The sequence below is a fragment of the Lygodium microphyllum genome, chromosome 23 (genome assembly GCF_053477565.2).
Source record: "Lygodium microphyllum isolate KBCC chromosome 23, Lygodium_microphyllum_v1.1.10, whole genome shotgun sequence".
Lineage (NCBI taxonomy): Eukaryota > Viridiplantae > Streptophyta > Polypodiopsida > Schizaeales > Lygodiaceae > Lygodium > Lygodium microphyllum.
The window spans coordinates 86,023,126-86,035,710 of NC_141157.1; the positions used below are offsets into that span (position 1 = coordinate 86,023,126).

The 12,585-nt window shown below is 39.4% G+C and overlaps 1 protein-coding gene across 3 annotated transcripts in view; it reads right to left on the reverse strand.

Annotated features, from left to right (window-relative positions):
* The window catches only part of LOC148016423 (uncharacterized), a 43,500-nt gene extending 34,302 nt beyond the window's left edge, over nt 1–9,198 (reverse strand). Inside the window, exons 1-3 of one of the 3 annotated variants that reach the window (XM_087663814.1) lie at nt 9,118–9,198; nt 8,890–9,003; nt 8,084–8,143 (exon numbers count right to left, since the gene is read on the reverse strand). In XM_087663814.1, the coding sequence (XP_087519940.1) occupies nt 8,084–8,143; nt 8,890–8,904 (75 nt within the window). In that variant the 5' untranslated portion in view covers nt 8,905–9,003; nt 9,118–9,198. Of the gene's footprint in view, nt 1–8,083; nt 8,144–8,889 lie in introns of all 3 variants that reach the window. The other 2 variants (XM_087663812.1, XM_087663813.1) reach the window with 2 other exon arrangements.
* Nucleotides 9,199–12,585: the final 3,387 nt, after the last annotated feature.

The window sequence follows — 12,585 nt, forward strand, 5'->3', positions numbered from 1 at the left end:
CATCTAACTTGCCTTCGCTGAAGGTTGGTGGACGAATCCTCAGTGTTTGAATAGCCGGTACAGCAGCACCACCTCCTGCACCGCTTCCTGATGCGCCAGAACTGCTTCCCGGAGTCGACATCGTTTCTCTTTGCTGTTGAAGCCTTTGCCTCTTGCACGCTCTCCGATCTCTAGAGCCCCCTGGGCTCTGATACCATGTAAAATATTACACGGCGCAGCGAACAGAATCTGAGAAAGAGATAGAGAGTACACAACAGATAAGAGGAGAATCAGTAAAATTCTTTAACTCCAAACAACTGATACAAAGATGGCTCTGTCCACCCGTGCGCTTCCACTGAGTGAAGCTTAGATGGCGATCTAGACAGAAGATAGGCGAAGAGCTTAAGGCTAGCTGGAACAACAACTCTGACTGGGTGAAAGATGAGTGAATGATGGCCGCGAAGGGGTTTAGCTTTTATAGCCCGCGAAGGTCGTTAGGTCGGCTTGCTGACCGACCTACCATATGAGCCTCCACTAGTCGGCCAGGGAATATTCCAGGGAATATTCCCTTTACCATCGGGCCGGGGGCGCTGCCCCCGGACCCCCGCCAGGGGGGCCGCTGGCCCCCCTGGGACCCCCCAGCCAGGGGCCGCTTCCGCGGCCCCCGGACCCCACAATAGGGGCCCCTTTTAACTCCCTTACCACGCAACTCAATGCAATGTGCCTCGAGTTGCTACCAGCTTAACCACTCCGTCTAACCCAAAGATTAGACCCACAACAGTCACCTTTTTGCCATCCGGTCACATAGACCTCATCTGATATACAAGTCAGGACTCAACCAATGTCCGGGCTCACATTTGGCTTCTCCTCATAATGGGGGCCTTACAACTTTGAGCACCATGGATCATTGGTAGCACCTAATGAGGGTGGGGGCATTGATCATATCTAACACTTACAACACCAAGATTGCTTCAGCAATATCCCCAAAGTGCATTTCACACATCAATTTTGCCATGATCCACAAATCTCAGCAAAAGCCCCAAAATTTCAATTGACCAATCTACCCCAATTGCATTAATACATGTTCCTGAGAGCATAAAACAAGCAAATTAAGCAAAATTTCACAAAATTTTGCAAAAGCCCCAAATTTCTTAAGTTCAAATGTGCACCAATGTTAGTAGTTCGGCTCAATTGAGCAAAATTCCTCTAATACATGAAAAAACCCAAATTTTCCAAAGCCAATGTGCACAATGTTTGTAATTTCTAGGTCAAATGTCACTGTTATGAATGAATAGCATTTAATTTGGGGAAAACCCCAAATTTTAGGCACAAATCTCTAAACTGTGCTTATATGCGCAAACCCTCGTCAGCGAGCAAGGGGTCTGCTTGCAAACATATTAAAAAATTTGACGAATCTGCCCTAAAAAACGTGACATGAGCAGCCATTGACCTACCACCTAATTTGTCTGCACTGACTCTGCTTGCGCATGACATGTGCTGCCTACAACTGAGACCTGCCTTGACCTCCATGACATGCCACTGACTACGCCTAATCTGTCAACTGCCTCAAAGACTGCCGCATGAACTCACATTGACCTAACCTAACATTTCTTCGCCCACACGAGCTAAAGCTAACACACACGGACTTCAGGAAGCGCGAACACCTTAGCCACAGCTCTAATATTAGTTTGAAGGGAAGAGTGGAAATGGGAGTGTGAGACAGAAGTGCGAACAAGAATGTTGAGAGTGAGAGAGAGAGAATGCACAGATGGGTATACCAGATTGTGATGGTACACAAAGAATAAAGAATGTATTTATATGTTAGGGTACGAATAAGGGTGTGTTCACACTTGTATAACTTTATATGGAGACAAAGGGACTTTACATCCAACAACAAGGACTGCATAAGGGAATGTATGACACAACTCCCTATGGTATGCAGCAGCCAATGCTTGGTGTGCAAGGCCCAATGCATTCAGGTATGGCTGGAAATGTGCAAAAACCTATATATGGCAGCATTGGCTTGATGCCTAGGACACAATGTAGCATGTTTAGTAATGAATCTATGCCCCCGAATGTTTATGGGGATCAAGGAAGGAGTGCTGGTCATGCAAATGCTCCGTTTGGTGTTGGTCTTGATGTAAAGTCAACAAATGCACCCTTTTTGTAGCAGCCAATGTAGAATAACTTGACACCCCAAGGGGTAGCAAAAGACTATGATGAGAGTGGAAAAGCACTGAAGTTTGAGTCATTCAATGGTACACAAGATAGATCTGAAAATCAGACTAGAGAGAGGCCAAAACAGCAACAAAAGGGCTTGAAAACATAAGCACAATGTAGGGAATTGATAGTTGCAAATAAATGTTTTATTTGTGAATAGGAGGGTCACATTGCAAGGGACTGTCCCAACAGGAAGCAAGCTAGAAAATCTGGAAAATCAAGGAGATCCTAAGGAAAAGAAGCCCAGAACATCAGTGGGATCGATGCCTAATGTTGTTAGTGATCAGCCCCATGATGATGCTCCCGAGTTGTGCAAAGCATGGGGCAAAATTAGAGATCAGCATACATTGTTTTCTTTGATAATGGTGCACGAGACAATTTCATCTCTATAGACATGGCAAATCAAAGAGGATGAGATGGGACCCATGGGGAAAATTGGAATGGCATGCAAAGTCTACGCAAAGCCTGTCGCACCACTTATTGGAAAGCTTCAATTGTATATATAGGGATAGGGATATATGGACAATGAAGAGTACTTCATTGCTCCGCTTGAGGGTTGTGATGTATTGCTTGGAATGCCATGGTATCACCCTATGCATGAAGTGATTGATTCTCGTGCAAAATTCACTATTTAGCATAAGAAAAAGACACTCACACTTGATGTAAAGTTGAAAGGGAAATCTATCCTTGTTGTATTTGTAGCTACCATTTCTAAAGTAATGAAAAATCATCGTGCGGCATACTTGGTTTTTACTAAGAATGAACATGATAGTGAGAATGTTGGAAACATCTCTAAGTTAGAGAAGGATCACATGTCATTTCTAAAAATGTATGCTCATTTCTTCTCTCTGTCACTTCTAAGACAGCCACCACCGGAATAGCTTGAAAATCATGGCGTAGATCTTAGCTTGGAAGTAGGCCACCTAATAAGCCACCCCACATAGTCAGTGTGTAACCCAATAGGAGGAGATTATGACTTGTCACTCAAGTGAATGAGCTGTTAGAAAAAGGGCTGATTCAGCCCAACTCATCTCCTTTTTGTTCTCCAATGCTTTTGGTGCAAAAAAAAGACGGTTCATGGCATATGTGCATTGATTATGGAGCTCCGAATAAGATCATGATAAAAAATATATTTTCAATCTCTCAAATTGCTAATGTGATGGATAGATTGCAAAGGGCAGCCATATTCGGCCATATAGAATTGAAAAGTGGGCATCATCAAATACACATTAGGCTAGAGGATGTGCTTAAGTCAACTTTCAGGACATCTTTTGGATGATGGATCGCATCTTCAAGCCACATAGAGCATCGGTAGGCACTTTTTTGATGACATGATTGTCTACTCAAAGAATAAGACAGAGCATAGAAAGTACTTGGACATTGTGTTCAATGAACTACGTTAGCATAGGTTGATTATCAATGACAAGAAAAGTGAAATTTTGTTGCATGAAATCCACTTTTTGGGGCATATTATATCAACTGATGACATTCGCATGGAGCCTACAAAGGTTGAGGCAATACGATCATGGCCATCTTTGAAAAATGTGCATGAGATCCACAACTTCTTGGATTTATGTTCTTACGACATGAAGTATGTATGCAGGTTTGCTGAAATTGCATCTCCATTGCATGCTTTGCACAAGAAAAATGTGCCATTTAGATAGACAGAAATGAAAATTTCAACGTTTGAAAAGTTAAAGGAAAAGATGACTTCAAATCCTGCACATGAAACCGGCCTTCCTTCTTGAAATGGGTGGTGATAACCTAATTTAAGAGTTAATTACAGCAATAAATAAATGCACATAAAATGAAATACACACTTTACCATAACATTCTTGGACAATAGACACCCTGTTGGCCCCAAAATTGACGCCCCTTGCGGTATTTCTTTAGCTTTCATTCAATTGGAAGGAGTATAACTTGAAATTCTTCAACCTCCTCCTGCTAACCAATTGCTCTTGCTGTCATAAATGACCAGCAAGCCTTTTGGGTCATTTGCCTCTTGATTCACCCAAGACTTCTTCTCCAATTTGACCCTTGGCTGGCCAAATGCTGTCACAAATCAATTCGGGATGGGCTGGCTCCTGAAATCCATTGATAATCTTCAATTATCAGCTGCTGATTTCAGTCCCTTGAGCCTTCAATCTCTGGCACGGATCCCAAGGTGGCTGCTAAACCCTAATTTCTGCTGTAAATTAGGGTTTACTGCAGAAATTACAAATCAGTCCACCAAAAATGACTGAGATCTCCTCCAAATGGCTGAGAATTGCTAAGAATGGCTAAGCATAGACTGAAGGAGATGAGAGAATGCTGTAAAGAGAGAAAATTCTAAGATTTGTCGCGAAGAACTGATCAAAATCAGCTGCTGCCCTGCTGTACCAACCCCAAACGGATGCACCAACAACAATAGGAGCATCAGAGACTGTGATCTTCAGGAGAAAGTGCATCAGCAGCAATTGTCAGCTTTCCAAGGTCAAGAATATGCAATCTCCATCACCAAAATGGTCTCCAATGGCTAGGAATTGGCTCCAAAAGCTGGCAGCAACAGTCCAACAGCTCCAAAATGAAAAAACGAGATTTCCCTCTCCCTTCAGCCCTATTTAGCATTTCCCCCACTTGCATGGGAAAGTTTTGCCAAGTGGTAGCTTTCTTAATCGATTTTCAGCAATTTCCAGCCATTTAATTAATTTTCATAATTAATTAATTCTGAAAATTAATTTAGCCCTTAATCCATGCCCAAAAAATTGACCTTGCCCATCCAAAAATTAATTGGCTAGGCCATTTGCAACCCAAAGTGGTCCCTTGCATTAATTGACCCTTAGACAAGCATTAATCCATTAATTAATAACTAGTCCCTAGTGTCACCACTAACACTTAATGGCCAATTAATGGTCCTAGGGGCACACTAACACCAAAATTCACCTAGAATCTCACAAGTGTAACTTGTTACAACTTTTGCCTTTGACACCCATCTTTTTCACAGGGTCCTTCGGTCTTCAACTCTGAGAAAGTAGCTTGCACCTCACATGTGCAACACGTGCATCTTTTAATTGCACATTTGATTAATCCTTTAATCAAATGTCAATTAAACATAAGCAAAGCATCAAATTTTCACGTCCTCGTGACAGCACATGTCTTGCCCAATCTAAGAAAGTCATTCAGGTTTAATGTAATACATGTAGCAACAGCGTTGGGCATGTTCTTATGCGAGATGGCCGAGTTGTGGCTAATGAAAGCCGAATTCTCCACAATGCATAGAAGAATTTGCGTGTTTGTGAGAAGGAGCTCTAGGTCGTGATTCATGCAATGTCTACGTGGAAATAGTATTTATTGGGGATTGATTTCATAGTACATACAAATCATCATGCTTTAAGGTACTTTCTAACATAGACAAAGTTGTCAAAGAAACAAATGAGATGGGTAAAATTTCTCTCTATGTTTCATTTTCAAATTGTACATATTGACGGTAAAAAGAAAATAATGGCTGATGCATTGTCATATAAGCCACAAATTTCAACTACCAGCATGGTTTATCACACTGAGTTGGATGCCATGAAATAGCAATATACTACTGATTTGGGCTTCGCTAATGTATATGATCAACTTTGCAATGGCTAGAGGCATGAGCACTATGTGCTTGGAGATGGATTTCTAATGATACATGGATGACTGTGTCACAAAGCAATTGAGGTCTAGAGTCATCACTAAAAGTCGTGCTTCTCCATATACAAGACACAAAGGTATTGATGCCATAGTCAAGGCCGTGGAGCATTTCTTTTATGGACCAACTTTGAGACATGACGTAGAGTAGTTTGTAAAGATATGCATTATATATTAGAAGGTAAAGTATGATAGGCAAAAAATGCCAGCCTTGCTGCAGCCCTTGCCTATTTGAGATAAGCCTTAGCAAAGCATTGCAATGAATTTTATTTTTTAGCTTCCTAGGACACCTACAAGGAATAGTGGGATATGAACTATCATTTGCAGGTTTAACAAATAAGACCATTTCATTCCCTGGAGGAAGAAAATAAAGGCTAATCATATGACACAATTGTTTTTGCAACATATCCTTAAGTATAATAATATGTCAAAGTTGATCTTCAATGATCCAAACCCTCGGATAACCAGTTTATTTTGAAAGGGGTTGTTTGAGAATATGGGTACCACGCTGAAATTTTCATCATCCTTCCATCCACAAACAGATGGTCAGTCTGAGAAAGCAAATTCTGTAGTGTTGGATCTTTTCAGGTTCTATGTTTCAGACCACAAGATATAGTGGGAGCAGTATTTGCTATTGGTTGAGTTTGCATATAACAATAAAGTGCATAGTTTCACAAGCAAAGTTGCATTTCAAGTGGTTAAAGATGGCAAAAAGGTACCATCTATCTTGCAGACTAAGGATAAGATCTTTAAGGCTAATTGTTATATGGAAAACTTGGATGCAACCTATGCAAAGATAAAATGTGCACTTCAAGGGGCACCAGTTTTGGGGCCAAACAGATTGTCCATTGTCCAAGATTAGAGCAATAAAGTGTGCATTTTAATTTATCTAATTTCTTTACTTACTATAACTATTGTTAAATCGGATCATTACCACCCTCTCCAAGGAGGAAGGTTGGTTGCAAAAGCACTTGCTTCAAGCTATTTGGAAGGGAAAAGATTAGTCCATTCAGCTCTTAAAACCAAACCATTTCTCTTCTTCAAGATTATCTAACTCAAACTATTCATCTTCTTTAGGATTGTTGAAATCAAACCATTCCTCTCCTTGGGGGGGATTCTGTTCTATCTCACTCCTATTGTCTTTGATCTCATCCTCCTAAGACCCATCATCTCTTTCAAAAGCCTCTTCCTCTTCAAAGACAACTTTCCCAAGGCTCTAATGTTGGAGAGCTCCACCCCTCATGTAACTAAGTAATTGTTGACTCTTATCTTTGTGTGCAACCCATATGAGGAGAAGGCATTTATGAGCAGCATATTTACCTAGTAGGCCCCGATTTCAACACCGGATGGTAGCCGAGTGTAGCTAGATAACTACAAACACACCGCTGAGAGGGTTGGCACATTGCAAGCCTAGCTACATGCATGTGTAGAGTCCTCACTACACTAGGCCCTTATCTGAAGGGCCTATCATAGCAGCACTCTTTCCACCAGCTTTCTTAGGGGAGACATGGAGAGGGGGTCCCCCCAACCTCAAGGCCACTACTCTAACTACCATGCGTAATTCATGGACTTACAAAATATATATTCAATGGTCAATTTTAGTGGCATGCTTGAAAAAGCATGCATGCAATGCTCTATTTAGCATATCAATTTGTGGCTTGTTTTGTTGCTATAGGCACACTTTTCTATATACACGACCTTTGCTCTTCTCTATTTCCTATGTGCTATCAAAGCTTCCTAACAAAAGCACATGACAAGAAAGCATTAGCTATTTGTCGTGCTCGTCCACAATAATCAAAGTATTTGTTCTCCATATTCTCTCTTCATCACTTGCTTAAAATTTTCTTATACTCCATTGCATCCTATTTTCTTACATTCAATTTTGTCAATTTCTCCATCAAACTTAAGAGTTTCCCCTCACACCTAAACTAGTAAATTTTGTACTTGTTTCTATGTGCTCAAGCTTTGCAAATTGTCAAAATTACACTCTTGATGTTTCACATAGAAAAACTAATATCTTTCTAAGCACCTATACGCATGAGCACGTTGTTGCTTATTTATTAAGGTTGTGTGTACTATACTTAAATGAATGTAACAAGAACTGTCTAAATGGTCATACGATAGACTCAACTGCATGTTGCCCCTTCCTTGAAACCTGTTTCAAGCCTACCTACACCCATGCTCAATGTACATGACAAAGATAAGACATGATATAAGTGAATACCTGTCGACCTAATTTTTCGAAATCCAAAAGGCGCCTTCGAAGGGACATAATATGTCCAATCTGATCATTACCAAAACATTTCTTAAAAATATCAGCATTATGATTTGTTACTTAAGCCTCCACCCCAACAATGAGTAAAGCATAGGCTCTTAAGCTCATTAAAGTTGACAAAGCAATCAGAAAACATAATACTATGCTTTACAAGTCAAAAATCCCAATCCAAACCATTCCTCTGTTTTCTGGCATAATGGCATCAGCAAAATTTTGAGACTATGTCCAAGCGAAAGACCTATGCTAACCACGTTAAGGAAGAACTACCTCGAGGCACATTGAGAAGAAAAGGTACTTTGAGACAAGTCCTTAGCAAAGACAGCTGAAAACAGCCTTGAGTTGTTTGGGTGCTAAATAAACAACACGCACACACATGCATTACAAATGTGCACCCGTACAGGTATACACATACATGTGCGCATACATATACACATACATGTGTACATATGCACATCCATACGATCACGCAGGAATCTTGAAAATAAGCAATGAAGACATTGCATGCCTTTTTGTTCACACGCACTCCGTTTGTTGGCAACAATTCCTTATGAAAAGAAAACTAAACTGAAGCAGCAAATGTACTGAACGGTGTTTGGCTGCCAAGAGGAGACCGGCATCCAAGGGAACCAGTAGAGTTTCTCCTTTCTGGCTTAATCTTCCATTGCGAGGGAAAAAGCGTGTATTAGGCATTCCACTGTCAGAAAACCATAGGGTGTTTGATTTGGAAAACTGAATTAAGAGATTGAGCCACTCACCGCAAGCGCAGTCATGAAAGTGGCCACCAGAGGCCATACATAGGACCTCTTCTTGCTCTGATCACCTTCAGCCTCCTGCCATTCTTTCCCGGTGGCCTGTTCTCCACGGCTGCCCTGCATCGTCACGCCTTGCCTAAGTACCCGTCATTGGTGACGGAAAACAAGCAGGAGGAGGAGGAGGAATGTGAATAATAGTCATTAGAGCCCTGGTAAAGCCATGTGTTATACCTCCCCTCTTTGTGTTTACCTCCCTCTCGCTCGCTGGCTCTCGCTCTGTAAATACGTTTCCCCATTAACTATACCCCAAATCTAAAACTTACGTAATTCTTCCACGCTCTCTCGTTATCACTACAAATAATCTATATTTACAAGAGAATAGGTAAAACATTGAAATCTTATCTTATTATTATATTATTTTAGCTATAGGTTTGAAAAGTCCCAAACTTCTAGAGGGTTTTTTGAACCTACCCTTTTTTCAAACTTCCCTTTTTCAATCAAAACCCTCTCCCTTCCTCTCTTTTTCACTTGCAATATCTCATTTGTTCTTTCTCTTTTTTTTTCATTAAAACCTTCTCCCCCTTCACCTCCATTTTTTAAATTAAAACCCATTTCTCTCTTTCTCACTTATAATCTCCCTCTCTCTTTTTTCCATCTCCTTTTTAATTAAATTCTTCATTTTCCCCTCTCTCTCAGTCTCCCTCTCTCTTTTTTCCATCTCCTTTTTAATTAAATTCTTCATTTTCCCCTCTCTCTGAGAGAGAGGGGAAAATGAAGAATTTAATTAAAAAGGAGATGGAAAAAAGAGAGAGGGCTCAGAGAGAGGGGAAAATGAAGAATTTAATTAAAAAGGAGATGGAAAAAAGAGAGAGGGAGAAGAAGAAGAAGAAAAATGATAAAAGAAGAAGACAGAGAGAAAGGGGGAGAAAGAAGAAAGAGAATAGTCTTTTTTAATTAAACATTTTTATTCTCCCCCTCCCCTCTCTCTCATGCGTACAGCTTAGGCTCTCTCTCTCTCTCTCTAAACTTTTTAATGTAAACATTTTGTTTAATTAAAATAAGGAGAGAGAAAGAGCAAAAAAAAAAAGAGGAGAGGGAGAGGGAGAACAAAGAGAAAGAGAATTATAGAGAGAGTACCATATTATTTTAGCTATAGGTTCGGAAAGCCCCGAACCTCCAGAGGGTTTCCTGAACCTACCTCTTTTTCAAACTTCCATTTTTCAATCAAAACCCTCTCCCCTCCTCTTTTTCTCACTTGCAATATCTCATTTTCTCTTCCCCTTCCTTTTTTTCCATTAAAGCCTTCTCCCCCTTCACCTCCCTTTTTTAAATTAAAACCCATTTCTCTCTCTCACACTTATAATCTCTCTCTTTCTTTTCCCCATCTCCTTTTTAATTAAATTCTTCCCTCTCCCCTCTCTCTCTCTCATGTGTAGGACCTAGGTTCTCTCTCTCTCTCTCTCTCTCTCTCTCTCTCTCTCTCTCTCTCTCTCTCTCTCTCTCAGATTAAACTTTTTAATTTAACTTTTCTTTAATTAAAAATTTTAAAAGATTTTTTAAATTTAAAATTTTTCAAACATAGTTTTTCACACACTTTGAGAATGAGATAGAATAAAAGAAAGAGAAAGAGAGAGAGAGAGAGAGAGAGAAGAAGAAGAAGAAGAAGAAGAAAAAGAAGAATGATAAAAAGAATAAGACGGAGAGAGAAGGGGGAGAAAGAGGAAAGAGAATAGTCTTTTTTAATTAAACATTTTTCTTCTCCCCCTCCCCCCTCTCTCATACGTAGGGCTTAGTCTCTCTCTCTCTCTCTCTCTCATTAAACTTTTTAATGTAAACGTTTTGTTTAATTAAAATAAGAAGAGAGAAAGAGCAAAAAAAAAGAGGAGAGGGAGAGGGGAAACAGAGAAAGAGTATTACAAAGAGAGGAAATATAAAATTTAAGAGAGAGAAAGAGAAAGGAAAAGAAAGGAGAGGGAGGGAGAGAGACAGAGAGAATAAAATGAGAGAGAAAATAAGAAGAAGAGAAAGAATTTGAACACAGTGAGAGAATTATAGAGTAGAAAGACAAAATGTAAAAGAAAGAAAGAGAATTATAGAGAGAGGAAATATAAAATTTAAGAGTGAGAGAGAGAAGAAAAGAAAAAAAGGAAAATAAAGGAGAGAGACAGAGAGAACAAAATGAGAGAGAGAAAATAAGAAAAGAAATAGAGAGAGAGAATTATAGAGAAAGAATTTAAACATAGAGAGAGAATCATAGAGAAAGGAAAGATAAAATTTAAAAGAAAGAGAAAAAAAGAAACTTTCTTTTTAATTAAAATAAGGATACACACACACACACACACACACACAAAGAGCAAAAAAAAAAAAAAGAGGGAGGGAGAGAAAGAGAGAGAGGAAACAGAGAAAAAGATAATTATAGAGAGAGGAAATATAAAATTTGAGAGAGACAGAGAGAGAGAAAAAGAAAAAAGGAAAAGACAAGAGAGAGGGGGACAAAGACAGAGAGAAGAAAATGAGAGAAAGAAAATAAGAAGAAGAAGAGAGAGAATTTGAACACAAAGAGAATTATAGAGAGGGTAAATATAAAATTTTAAAAATAGAAAAAAAAAGAAATTTAAAGAGAATAAAAAATGAAAAAAGTGGAGAGAGAAGGAAAGGAGAGGGGAGAGAGAGAGAGAGAGAGAATAATATTATTATTATTATTAAAGAGAAAAAGAGAAAGAGACATGGAAAAAAAGAGAAAAAATAAAATTCTTTTTAAAATTAAAATATTTTTTGAGAGAAAGATAAGAAATGGATTGTTGAGCGAAACTTCGCTTGCCGCTTCGAGATAGCGAAGTTGCCGTGAAGCGGCCTAGCGTTCCATGCGCACGGAACGCTAGTTTCATATTAAGATTCCTACATCCATGCAAGACTTGCACAAGCACATGTGTCACCCTCCTTGTCTATCAAGGATATGTAGCTTCCCCAAAATCTCTCTCTCAATATATTCTCTACTAATTTTATCTTACAATTTTGATCCAATTTTGCAACTTACTTCTTATAGTAAGTACACATGCTAGACTCTTGTAACTCCCCCCAAATCTCTCTCTCAATATATTCTCCACTAACTTTATCTTACAATGTTGATCCAATTTCACAACTTACTTCTTATAGTAAGCACACGTGCTAGACCTCTTCAATTAAAGCGCAAGCAACATTTGTGCCTACATAGGGTGGATAGCACTCCCATGCCAAGTGTGGGTGTTAAAATGTGTATTCAACTTTAATGTAGTTTGTGAGCTCTCTCTCTCTCTCTCTCTCTCTCTCTCTCTCTCTCTCTCTCTCTCTCTCTCTCTCTCTCTCTCTCTCTCTCATATACTCATAAAGTCAAATAAATCTACAAGCATGTCTTGCATTTAAATGAATGTGGTCATTCAAAGTTCATCAATTAGACAAATAATTGTAGCTATAGGTTCGAAAAGCCCTGAACCTCGAGAGGGTTTCCCGAACCTACCCCTTTTTTTCCTTTTATAATTAAAACCCTCTCCCCTCCTCTCTTTCTCACTTGCAATATCTCATTTTCTCTTTCCTTTCCTTTTTTTCATTAAAGCCTTCCCCCCCCCCCCCTTCACCTCCCTTTTTTTAATTAAAACCCATTTCCCTCTCTCTCACTTATAATCTCTCTCTTTCTTTCCCCCATCTCCTTTTTAATTAAAT